The 12,488-nt window shown below is 40.3% G+C and overlaps 2 protein-coding genes across 2 annotated transcripts; both read left to right on the top strand.

Annotated features, from left to right (window-relative positions):
* The first annotated feature begins 2,235 nt into the window (after window positions 1–2,235).
* On the top strand, window positions 2,236–4,369 carry LOC124278466. Its single transcript, XM_046714172.1, has 5 exons — window positions 2,236–2,320; window positions 2,697–2,762; window positions 3,503–3,568; window positions 3,904–3,969; window positions 4,341–4,369. Exons 1-5 carry the CDS (start codon window positions 2,236–2,238, stop codon window positions 4,367–4,369), a joined length of 312 nt encoding a protein of 103 aa, XP_046570128.1.
* Window positions 2,971–8,451, top strand: LOC124278465 (kinase D-interacting substrate of 220 kDa-like). Its single transcript, XM_046714171.1, has 3 exons — window positions 2,971–3,969; window positions 4,375–5,351; window positions 8,311–8,451. The coding sequence occupies exons 2-3, from the start codon at window positions 4,380–4,382 to the stop codon at window positions 8,449–8,451; spliced, it is 1,113 nt and encodes a 370-aa protein (XP_046570127.1). The 5' UTR covers window positions 2,971–3,969; window positions 4,375–4,379.
* Window positions 8,452–12,488: the final 4,037 nt, after the last annotated feature.

Genomic DNA, 12,488 nt, shown 5'->3' with positions numbered 1-12,488 from the left:
GCCAGTATAAAATTACCCGCCATATAAAATGACCCGCATAATAATTTAACTGCAGTGTATTTTACCTGTTGTATAAACGACTCCGTCTTATAATTCTACCCAGCTGTATAATTATTAACTTGTCCTGTAAATGACCCATCGTGCAGTATAAATGGACCTGTATAAATGACTCGCCATATTAGTAGAACTGTTGTGTATATGAATGATCCGTTGTATAACTGACCTTCGCCATATGAATGACCCGCAGTTATAAATGACCGGTGCTTCTTCCATGTTGACCTTAACAAGTTTAGTAATACTAACTGTAAAAATATCAGCTGTAAATATGGTAGGTCCAGAGTTTCCCGCAAACTTTGAATTTCAGATTTAATTTTAAGCTTGTTTTCATTTTCCAGAGAGTCTCAGTATAAGGATCAACCAACTCAGTGACATGTTAGTACAAAAACCCGTGCTCTTCACAACAGCAGAAGAACTTCCTTGAAGAGGCACAGCCATGCTGGAATTTGTAGGAGCCCCTGGAGATGGGAAGACTACTGCTGCTCTCAGAATCTGTGAAACGTATATGAAGAAAAACTATCAAGCATTGTTTGTTGAAAAATATTGAAGAGTTTGACATTGATGTCGTCATTAAGCGAAAGTGTGACATGTTAGCCAGGGTTTGATGATATCTTTAGTTCTTGTCGCTTTTTCCTAGCAGCTTGGAGAAATTACGTAAAGCGTTCAATGCCTTGGTTGATATTTTACTTCGCCTTTACAAGAGACGAGGAGCCAGCAGACGAGGAAGAAAGAAAGAAGAAAAGTGAAGAAAAGTGTGATGAAGAAGGAAGATGAGAAGCAATGTGATGATGAAACGACAAAAATGCAACTACAAACTCCGCTTCATTTTCACATCCAGGAACTACAACTGGAATGCGGGTTGTGAAAGACTACATCAGTTCAAAGTAAATCTCTTTAAACCCTGAAACCATTGTTGATATGATCACAAGACATGTTTAACCATTGAAGAAAAAGAAACAGATCATCATGACATTGTTCAGGACCAGAAGCCAAATCTGCAGCATCTCCGGATAAGCGATTATGAAAACTATTACAGAGTTAAAAGACAGCATGTTTGATATCCTTTTGACCTGTAAACTGTAATTTCACCAACCCAGTGTTCCAGATGCACAGTCTTGGGGACTTTTACCTGAAACCAGTGACATACCTGAGAGGTGACCTTGACACCATTGTGTCCGTGAAGGCAGCAGCAGATCGGCTGCTCTGGTTCTCCTGGTCCTGTGTGGAGGGAAACTGACCTTGCCTCTTTGATGTAGGACAGCACAAGAAGGTCAAAGATCTGTTTTCATGTTGTAAAGGAGAAAGTAGCACCATGCACAGATACAGACATAGAAAAAGAGATAAGCAATTTTACCGGCACCTACTGTGTCGTGGAGAATCATGTAGCCTCCTTTCACATCCAGCCATCCATGATGCTTCAGCATGTGCTTTTGAATCTCAACAGTGTTTTATTAGTAAAAACACTGTTCCCTTCAGTTTTTGTATGAAAGAGTAAGACCATGCATGACTGATGCTCGATAGACAACCCAAGCTGATGATGTGACAAACATGATCTACATTACTTCCCGTCTTTTTACTCATTGATCATCAACAGGTTAGTGGAAGGTATCAGCGAAGACTGCTTCAGATGGACAGTAAGCTACCCTGTATTCCGAAACGATGAATTAGCATCCTCACTGATGATGGAACTGGCAAATAACTTGCCTGACATAGTCCACCGAAAGGACCGCACATCTGGTGAATGTTTTCTATACTGGATTTCACTGTCTAATAATGATTTTACCGTTTAGACAGTCACTATTACTTTATAAGTAAGAAGGCACCTTTCCGAAAATGTCAAAGACCTGTATGACAGTATCACAGGTTGTATAAAGGCTGGCAAGGTGGGGGAATCTGCAACGTATTGTTGATGTGCTAAAGCATCATGGAGAATATCATGCAGACCTGGCGGGTCGCGGCAGACAAAAACACTGCTCATAATTGCTGCAGAGGCTGGACAGTTGATGTGTCTCAACTTTCTACTGAAAAGAAGGAGCAAATGTGTCAGTGAAGGACAGGAAAGCGAAACAGTTGCCTTCATCATGCATGTATTTCAGGAAAAGAGACATTGTGAAAGTTGTTGTTAAAAAGTTTCCACTTATGATTGATGATTGAATGATGAGGGTTCTCACATCTACAATGTTGTGTACTGAGAAAGGCCAGGAGGAGATCCTCAAGTTCCTGGTGTCACATGATGCTTCTCTCTCTGTGAAGACATTTGGAGGTCAGACTTGTTTACATGTGGCATGTGCGAGTGGTCATTTATCAACTGTCCAATATTTGTTGTCTTGTGAAATTATCAACATTAATGAAAGAACAGTTTCAAACAAAACGCCGATTATGATTAAGCTGCTGAAAAGGGGCACTCTGATGTTTATCACCTTCTTGTGTCAGAGGGAGCCGATGTGTCACTTTACTAAATGACAAGGACAGAGACAGTCTAATGTATGCAAGTATGGAGGTAACATGTCTATTGTAAAAGCACCTACTATCGCTTGAAAAATCATTCAAAATCAACAGGAGAGATTGCTACAACTGTACACCAGTCATAATGGCAGCCAAAGCTGCACACTCTGATGTTTACCATCTCCTTGTGCCAGAGGGAGCTGATCTGTCATTTGCTGATGACAAGGGAAGAGACTGTCTGATGTATGCATGTGAGACAGGTAACATGTCTCTAGTTAGGCACCAGATGTCTTTAAACAGAATCAACATCAACAGAAGAGATAACGACGGCATGACACCAGTACTGATAACAGCTAAAAGCTGGACACTTTGATGTTTATCACCTTCTCGTGTCAGAGGGAGCTGATGTGTCACTTACTGATGACATGGGCGGAGACTGTCTGATGTATGCATGTGATGGAGGTAACATGTCTATTGCTAGGCACCTACTATCTTTGAAAATAATGAACATAAACAGAACATATTGCAACATTTGGACACCAATAATGATGGCAGCTATAGCCGGACACTCTGATATTTATCACCTTCTTTGTGTCAGAGGGAGCTGATGTGTCCCTCAGTGATAACATGGGCAGAGACTGTCTGATGTATGCATGTGAGAGAGGTAACATGTCTATCGTTAGGCATCAACTATCTTTGAAAACAATCAAAATCAACAGGAGAGATCACGACAGCATGGCTCCCGCCATGGTAGCAGCTAAAGCCGGACACTCTGATATTTATCACCTTCTTGTGTCAGAGGGAGCTGATGTGTCTCCCTCAGTGATAACAAGGGCAGAGACTGCTTGATGTATGCATGTGAGAGGTAACATGTCTATCGTTAGGCATCAACTATCTTTGAAAACAATCAACATCAACAGGAGAGATCATGACGACATGACACCAGTCATGATAGCAGCTAAAGCTGGACACTCTGATGTTTTTCACCTTCTTGTGTCAGAGGAAGCTGATCTGTCCCTCAGTGATAACAAGGGAAGAGATTGCCTGATGTACGCATGTGAAAGAGGTAACATGTCTATAGTTAGGCATCAAATGTCTTTAAACAGAATCAACATCAACAGGAGAGATCACGACGGCATGACATCAGTACTGATAACAGCTAAAGCTGACACTCTGATGTTTATCACCTTCTTGAGCCAGAGGGAGCTGATCTGTCACTTACTGATGACATGGGCAGAGACTCTCTGATGTATGCATGTGATGGAGGTAACATGTCAATAGTTAGACACCTACTATCTTTGAAAACAATCAACATCAACAGGAGATCATCACTTCAACCGTACACCCGCCATGATGGCAGTTGAAGCAGGACACTCTGATGTTTATCACCTTCTGTGTCAGAGGGAGCTGATCTGTCACTTACTGATAAAACAGGCGGAGACTGTCTGGTGTATGCATGTCAGAGAGGTAATGTGTCTGTACTTAGACACTTTACTATCTTTGAACAAAATCAACATGCAAACAGAAGAGATCACGACGACATGACACCAGCAATGATAGCAGCTTTAGCCGGACACTCTGAAGTTTGTCACCTACTTGTGTCAGGGGAGCTGATCTGTCACTTACTGATGACATGGGCAGAGACTGTCTGATGTATGCTTGTATGATAGGTAACATGTCTATAGTTAGGCACCTACTACCTTTGAAGAAAAACAAGATCAACATTGCAGATCACTTCAACTGTACAGCAGTCATGATAAGCGGCTAAAGCAGAAGGTTCTGATGTTTATCACCTTCTTGTGTCTGAGGGAGCTGATGTGTCACTTACTGATGACAAGGACAGAGACTGTCTGATGTGGGCGTGTGAGAGAGGTAACATGTCTATCGTTAGGCACCTACTATCTTTGAAAACAATCAACATCAACAGGAGAGATCATGACAACATGACTCCAGTCATGATAGCAGCTGGAACGAGACACGCTGATGTTTATCACCTTCTTGTGTCAGAGGGAGCTGATGTGTCCCTTACTGATAACAAGGGCAGGGACTGTCTGATGTATGCATGTGAAAGAGGTAATGTGTCTGTAGTTAGGCACCTACTGTCTTTGAAAACAATCAACATCAACAGGAGAGATCACTACGACATGACACCAGTCATGATGTCAGCTGGAAATAGACACGCTGATGTTTATCACCTTCTTGTGTCAAAGGGAGCTGATGTGTCATTTAGTGATAACATGGGCAGGGACTGTCTGATGTATGCATGTGAGAGACGTAACGTGTCTATAGTTAGGCACCTACTATCTTTGAAAAGAAACAACATCAACAGCAGAGATCGATGCAACTGTACACCAGTCGCAATAGCAGCTAAAGCCGGACAATCTGATGTTTATCACCTTCTTGTGTCTGAGGGAGCTGATCTGTCACTTACTGATGACATGGGCAGGGACTGTCTGATGTATGCATGTGAGAGAGGTAGCATGTCTATAGTAAGGCACCTACTATCTTTGAAATCAATCAACATCAACAGGAGAGATCGCTGGAACAAAACACCAGTCATGGTAGCAGTTCAAGCCGGACGCTCTGATGTTTACCAACTGCTTGTGTCAGAGGAAGCTGATCTGTCACTTACTGATAACAATGGAAGAGACTGTCTGATGTATGCATGTAATGGAGATGATATGTCTAAATGGCTCCCAAGAACCTCAGGTAACATGTCTATAGTTAGACACCTACTATCTTTGAAAACAATCAACATCAACAGGAGAGATCACTGGAACAAAACACCAGTCATGGTAGCAGCTCAAGCAGGACGTTCTGATGTTTATCACCTTCTTGTGTCTGAGGGAGCTGATGTGTCACTTACTGATGACAAGGACAGAGACTGTCTGATGTGGGCGTGTGAGAGAGGTAACATGTCTATAGTTAGACACCTACTATCTTTGAAAACAATCAACATCAACAGGAGAGATCACTGGAACAAAACACCAGTCATGGTAGCAGTTCAAGCCGGACGCTCTGATGTTTACCAACTGCTTGTGTCAGAGGAAGCTGATCTGTCACTTACTGATAACAAGGGCAGAGACTGCATGATACATGCATGTGAGAAAGGTAACATGTCTATAGTTAGACATCTACTATCTTTGAAAACAATCAACATCAACAGGAGAGATTGCAACAACATGACACCTGCCATGATTGCAGCTATAGCTGGACATTCTGACGTTTATCGCCTACTTGTGTCTGAGGGAGCTGAACTGTAACTTACTGATGATATGGGCAGAGACCATCGTTAGGCACCTACTATCTTTGAAAACAATCAACATCAACAGGAGATATTTCAACATTTGGACACCAGTAATGATTGCATCTTAAGCTGGACACTCCGGTGTTTATCACCTTCTTGTGTCGGGGAGCTGATGTGTCACTTACTGATGACAGAGGCAGACCCTGGTCTGATGTGTACATTTAGGGGAGGTAACATGTCTATAGTTAGGCACTAACTATCTTTGAAAACAATCAAAATCAACAGGAGAGATAGCAACAACTGGACACCCAGTCATGGTGGCAGTTAATGGTGGACACTCTGATGTTTATTGCCTTCTTAGGTTAGAGGGAGCTGATGTGTCACTTACTGATATCTGGGGCAGAGACTGCTGAAATGTAATGAACAGGAACGGAAACTTGGTCTTCACATAAAATAATCTCCAAAGGAATCAAGAATGTCCAGATTAGGAAAAACGTGATTTTCAGTAGCGACTCTCTATACATTTGATAATGTGATTATTTGTATCCTGAGATTATACAATGATGTGGGCAATTCCAGTAATTCTGCAATGAACCAATCATTAGTTGAATGGCACATAATTCCAAACAATTTGTCTAGAATTGATCTGAATCATCTCCTTTCTAAGAGGAGACAAGTTTCCTATCTGAAAAACTCAAGTTCCTGCCAGTTTCAAGAAACACAGCAGCGTATGTAGAAGCCGCGCGGACGCTGAGGGAGTTAGACGGCTGACTTTATGTGCTGGCGTTCAGATGCCTGACTTCTTACGGTGTGGGTTCGAATCCCGGATGGGGCTCAACCCAGCATAACTACCAGGATCTGTACTTTACTGAGAAAGTGTAATCCCAAATATAACATATTTGACAACTTTCTAAATGGCATTGTGTTTGACAGTGGAAGTTGTGGTCCATACTTTTTGTACAGATTCTGTTTTCCCTATTTCTACTTAAATCAAATTTGAATGTGTCTGTGTTCTTTGGAAAGAACACCTGGTGTGCTAACTTTTCTTTTTATTTTAATTCATTAAACTCTGCTTGTTATATTGTCATTATCATACAATGTACTGTGTTACCTTTAAGCACCTAGTTCTAATGTTTATGGGCAAGTTTTTCATGAATAATATTATTGATTATGTTATCGAATTTAACAGTATTTTCGATCATTCTATCCAACATGGTCACAGTACTGACAAACATGGTCACCGTTCTGACGAACACGGTCACAGTAATTGATAAACACGGTCACAGTACTGATAAACATGGTCACAGTACTGACAAACACGGCCTAGGTTCTGACAAACACGATCACAGTACTGACAAACATGGTCTCGGTACAGACCATACTGTCCAAAATGGGCTTCATGTTGACCCACAATGACATTGTAATTGATCCACGGTTTGGGTGTCTACTTGTTGTAATTTGTAATATTTTACATGTTTATGCATATAATTTTATAATGAGAAAATGTATTCAGATGAGAAGCATGGACATGGTACTGACAATTGTAAGCACATCACTAACCAACATGGGCGGGTACTGAGAACATAACCACCATTGAACCGATGAACATGGACAGATTGTGTGTTTGTGTGTTTACTTTTATGTTTTACATATGTTTATGCATATAATGTTGTAATGAGATAATGTTTTTGAGATGAGAAGCACGACATGGTACTTGACAATAGCGAGCACGGCACGAATCAACATGGGCGGGTACTGACAAACATGACTACCATTGTACGAATGAACATGGACAGATTGTGTGTTATTTTTTGTATCTTACATATGTTTCTGCATGTAATGAGATAATGTATTCATATGAGAAGCGCGGTCGGGGTACTGACAATCATGAGCATGGCACTAACCAACATGACCATGGTAACTATGAACATGGACAGATACTGACGTTCATAAGGCAGTGTATGAATTAAGGCCCGTCCGACAGCCTTGATTTCCTTCTATGGCATCAAGCGATGTCATACAGAAAAAGGCAGCATAACTCTGTTATGTAAAAGTTGCCTCTTACAAAACCAGCAGGTTATATGGGACACATTCTAACTCAGAAGCCTCATGATGCATTATCTTACCTTACACATAAATGTTGCTTTCTGACTGGCTGAGCGCTCTTTTCTATTATTTTCAATGTAATTCCCGCTTACAAGCGAGGTACATTTCAATGTACCCCGCTGTCAATGGCAACTCATTCTGTACCTCGCGGTAGTAATTCTTTATCTCGAAAAACATTGAATCACGTATGATGTATGGAAATTACCGATGTTTTGCGAATGCAAATCGATGGAAGGGAGATAACTCTCAATCTGTTTTTCTTGCCAGCAAAATCTAGCGATGGCTACAAATAGATTTGTACCTGTGCTTCAAACAATTCAAAATTAACATTAAGGTGTTCGGTAAGATAAATACGTTGTTCATTGGTCCCTTGGGGCGCATGGGAACATAAACAAACATCGAGGGTACATCAACCCATACCCCCTCGTGACCAGTGAACAACTTATATGATACAGAGTGTCCTTGTGATGAACACACAGAAAGGAAGATTCCTCACCTGCTACGAGAACGGCTCCAACACAAAACAAGGACACTCGCACCAGCCCATTCCTGTGACAGATGAATTCAGTGATTCCGCTATCATAGAGAAGTTTTGAACAAAATTTAACTGGCAGATATGATGAAAATTGCAGAATTTGCTTTTTCTTAATAAGCAACCCTTAATTTTAATTGTTTTTATAATAAAATAAATCCAAAAAATACTTAATATGAGATTCCAACATTAATCCTTCAGTAAAACAAAACTAGACTAAATCATTCTAAATTTAACACATTCCAGTGGCATTTATTACATGTATTACATAAACTATGCTTTACATCGAACCAAAAAATAAACATAAAACATATACCAACTTGAATAGCATGGCTCTATCACTGCATTGTCAATGACATAACACAACAGACAATGTCTGGAGTTACCTCCCCTTCTCCTCCTTGGTGATGGTGACCTGTATCGACTGCTTCTACTTGACCTCCGTGGTCCGAAGGACCGGTCATCAGGACACAATCTCGGGCCCAGTGTCCTGGACGGTGGCAGCGGTAGCACTCATCATATCCCTGGCAAGGAATCAACAAAATAACTTTATTTCTCATTTAAAAACAGGGAATGTAAAACATGTATTTTGTTTCATGTCAGTGAGTACAGGATTTTAATTTCTTAAACCATTGGTCGAATAAGAACATTTCAATGTTTTTCGATGTTCTCTTTGCAAACAACAGAAAGAGTTGGCAGGAAGATATTATGTTAATCCTGAGTACCAGAGTACAGTAGCTCACCATATGCAGTTGTACACAACTGAGGATGTGCTGAACTGACACATGCTAACTAAACACCCACAACAGCTCAGAAATATAGCTGCACACAACTACTGTAGTGATAAAGGTGAGGAGTGACTTTAGTTTCACGCTGCACTCAGGAATATTCCAGCTGTATGGTGGCGATCTGTAAATAATTGAGTCTGAACCAGACAATCCAGTGATCAACACTATGAGCATCGATCTACACAATTGAGATACGATGACATGTGTCAACTAAGTCAGAGAGAGCCTGACCACCCGATCCCGTTAGACGCCTCTAGTGATAAGCTCTAAGTTACTGAAGATCAATTCGATCCCGGATGTTCATTGATGTATTGATAAAATGACCAAGAGATGCCATCACTTTCAGGAATCATTTAAAACTGGTTTGATTGAATGGAGCCGGCATTATCTCTGTCAAACACACCATAATTTGAGTTTCCAAAGAGACATAATAAGACCACATATATAGCGCTAAACTCCACGCTGCACGTCGCATATTCTAAACACATACAGCATAATGGACATTATTAGCCCAGATAACCCAAGCTGCCTGTGAGGCGCTAGAAGGTTAAAAAGTCACATAACTTATACCACCGGGTACCCATTTTCTGCTTGTTGAACGGGTTTCTAACGGGTATTTCAAGTCAAATCAAATTAGACATTTTGTATAGCGCTACATATCCAGAGTCCTACCTATGTGCGCTTAGTCGAATGCTCGTTTGAAGAGGATGGTTTTGCGACAAGATCGGAAACTGTTGATATTTTCCGTTTTCTGACATTTTCAGGTAATCAATTCCAGAGTACAGCACTCGGTCTGCTAAATGATCTGTCTCCGTATGTTGTGGTTCGACAAATGGAATAGCCTATTTGACTAGCAAATGAAATGCATCACAAATTAAACTTCAGGAAACAAAATATGCAAGAAACATTTTGTATGTTTGAGATCGGTAGAGGTCGGCCAGAATAAAACTGCACAAAAAGGCAAATTTAAACTACAATCGCTTGTTCAAAATGACTCCCCTTCGGTTTACTGAAAGAACTCGAGAAAGAAATGATGGATTTTGTTCAAATTTGGCACCAAGGTTTATTGACGAGATTTCCTTACTGACACCACTTTGAATTTAGTGACCTTGGAGGTCATTTTAAAGGTCACAGCGAAGGTGTAACATTTTGCACATGCCAAGCCTGGTAGCCGCGAACTTAGGAAAGAATTAATAGATTTTGATCCAATTTTATATCAAGGTGTATTGGCGGGAATACCCCTACACCAATTGAAACAAAATATGCAAAACATGTTGTATGTTGGTAAAAGTCAAAAAATAGATATTAAACTGCACAAAAGGCAATTTTAAACTATAATCGCTTGTTCAAGTGACTCTCCCTTCATGTTTACTGAAAGGGCTTGTTTCGAGACAGTACTCCACCCCTTTCAGTTGACGTCATCATAAAGATATAACTAATCCTAAAGTTTTCACTTATTCATACATGGTGTCAAGGGTTCAAACTAAATACTGAATGGTCACACAAGTGTCAGCTCCCAATATGTTGTATATCTGGGCACAATGATTTTGAAAATTTGAAATAAGGGTGTCCTAAAAACCAGTCCCCGTCTAAATGTAAATCAAGCAGTCCAAATCTTTGAATGTTGATGATGACGGAAGTCATCCAATACTATGCTGAACATATTTTTATATGATACTATCTGAGGGTATACCATTATCCAAAGAGATAACGCAATAGTGCAGTTGTAAGGCGTCCTGCCTATCACGCTGAAGGCCCTGTTTCGAGGAGGCACCGAGGTTCGGTTCCCGAGATGGGCATTACATTTGCGTAGTATCCTTGGACATGATACTTAGATCTACACTGTCTCAGTTCACCCAGCTGTAAAATGGGTACCCGTGAGTATGTGCTGGCAATGTGAGTGTTTAGTTCATTGCACCTAACATGCAGCATGGCTGTACAGTCCCCAGGAGTTGAAAAGTATCGAAACTACGATAGTGTCCTATGATCGGGGATAGTAATGTACGTAGTGCCGCTTTGCAGGCAATGTGCCTGGATGTGGGAGCGCCATATAAGCGGACTATTACTATTACTAGATACCAAATGGGAGATCGTTTTCCATTTTCTGCAAATTTGGTAAGAAACATAATACCCCAATGTTGTGATGACTAATATCTCGTTAATCACACTACCCACATGAAATTTTGATATGACTTTGCTAATGATTCCTTCAAAATAAAATGGAAGCTTTTTCAAACATTGGACATCGAGAATATAGTTAGTTTGACTACTTTTTCAACGCCCATCGTAACATACTTAAAAGAAATGAGAACGTCTAAGGAAAAAGCATTTCGATCTCTGAATACTTCTGAGCTATTTAAATACAAAAAGCAAAGGAATAAAGTAAATAATCTGAAAAGAATAGCCAAGGGAAACTTTTATTCTAATTTTGATAACTATTTATCACCTCAGTCTACTCAATCAGGTGGTTAGTACTTCATCGGGGCCCACTCCCCTTCTTGTCACTGATGATTCTGGGATACCTTCAGTTTTTACAGATTTGGATAAAGCTCAAACATTAAATGAATATTTTGTATCTGTTTCAAATGTTACTGAAGGCGACAAGACTTTGCCACCTGTTAGCCATCGCTGTGTTAACAGTATAACAAATGTCATTAACACGTCACAATTTAATTCTGGACTCACAAAAGTCCAGAAACTCTCCCCACTGTTGGTACTTTCTGACAAGTGATTTGACCAAACTAAACCAGTTGTTATGAATATATGCCAAGGATGAAAATATGAAATTTTCTTTTTGCGAAAATGAATGAGTGTATGTTTATAAGTACCATGACACAAATTTCAGCTCATTTTGACTTAATTCGACTAAGTTAGAACGATATTAAAAACTCTCGACCATCAAATTATATATTCTGGGAGACATGAAATGAAAAATAGTGAATTTTTTTTTTTCGCAATGTTGCATTGCTGTAAAAACCCGTCGGAGAAGTCCTTCTCAAAAGATATATATTCCGTTGTTTGGAGCAGGCCTATATGACTATTACGCCTCAGTGCTGCTAAACAACTCGTAGACCTTTAGTCTGACATAGACGCAGACCTTGCATGTTCAAGTTCACATCTGATAGGAGCTGAAAAATTGAATCCGACATGAATGCAATATCTCATTGGGTTATTGTTTTCCCTAGTAAGTGGAGTGTCTTCTACAACATTGGAGACAAGTGTATCGCTGTCCTTCTGACATTCCCCGAACGGAAGCTCTACCCATTTTAGGTACAATGTGCATGTTACATAATAGTAGGGAATAGTCTTAAGA

The sequence above is a fragment of the Haliotis rubra genome, unplaced genomic scaffold (assembly GCF_003918875.1).
Source record: "Haliotis rubra isolate DU_JTF1 unplaced genomic scaffold, ASM391887v1 Scf2375, whole genome shotgun sequence".
Lineage (NCBI taxonomy): Eukaryota > Metazoa > Mollusca > Gastropoda > Lepetellida > Haliotidae > Haliotis > Haliotis rubra.
Note: the sequence above shows the minus strand (reverse complement) of the source record. Positions and strands in the feature narration are given on the sequence as shown.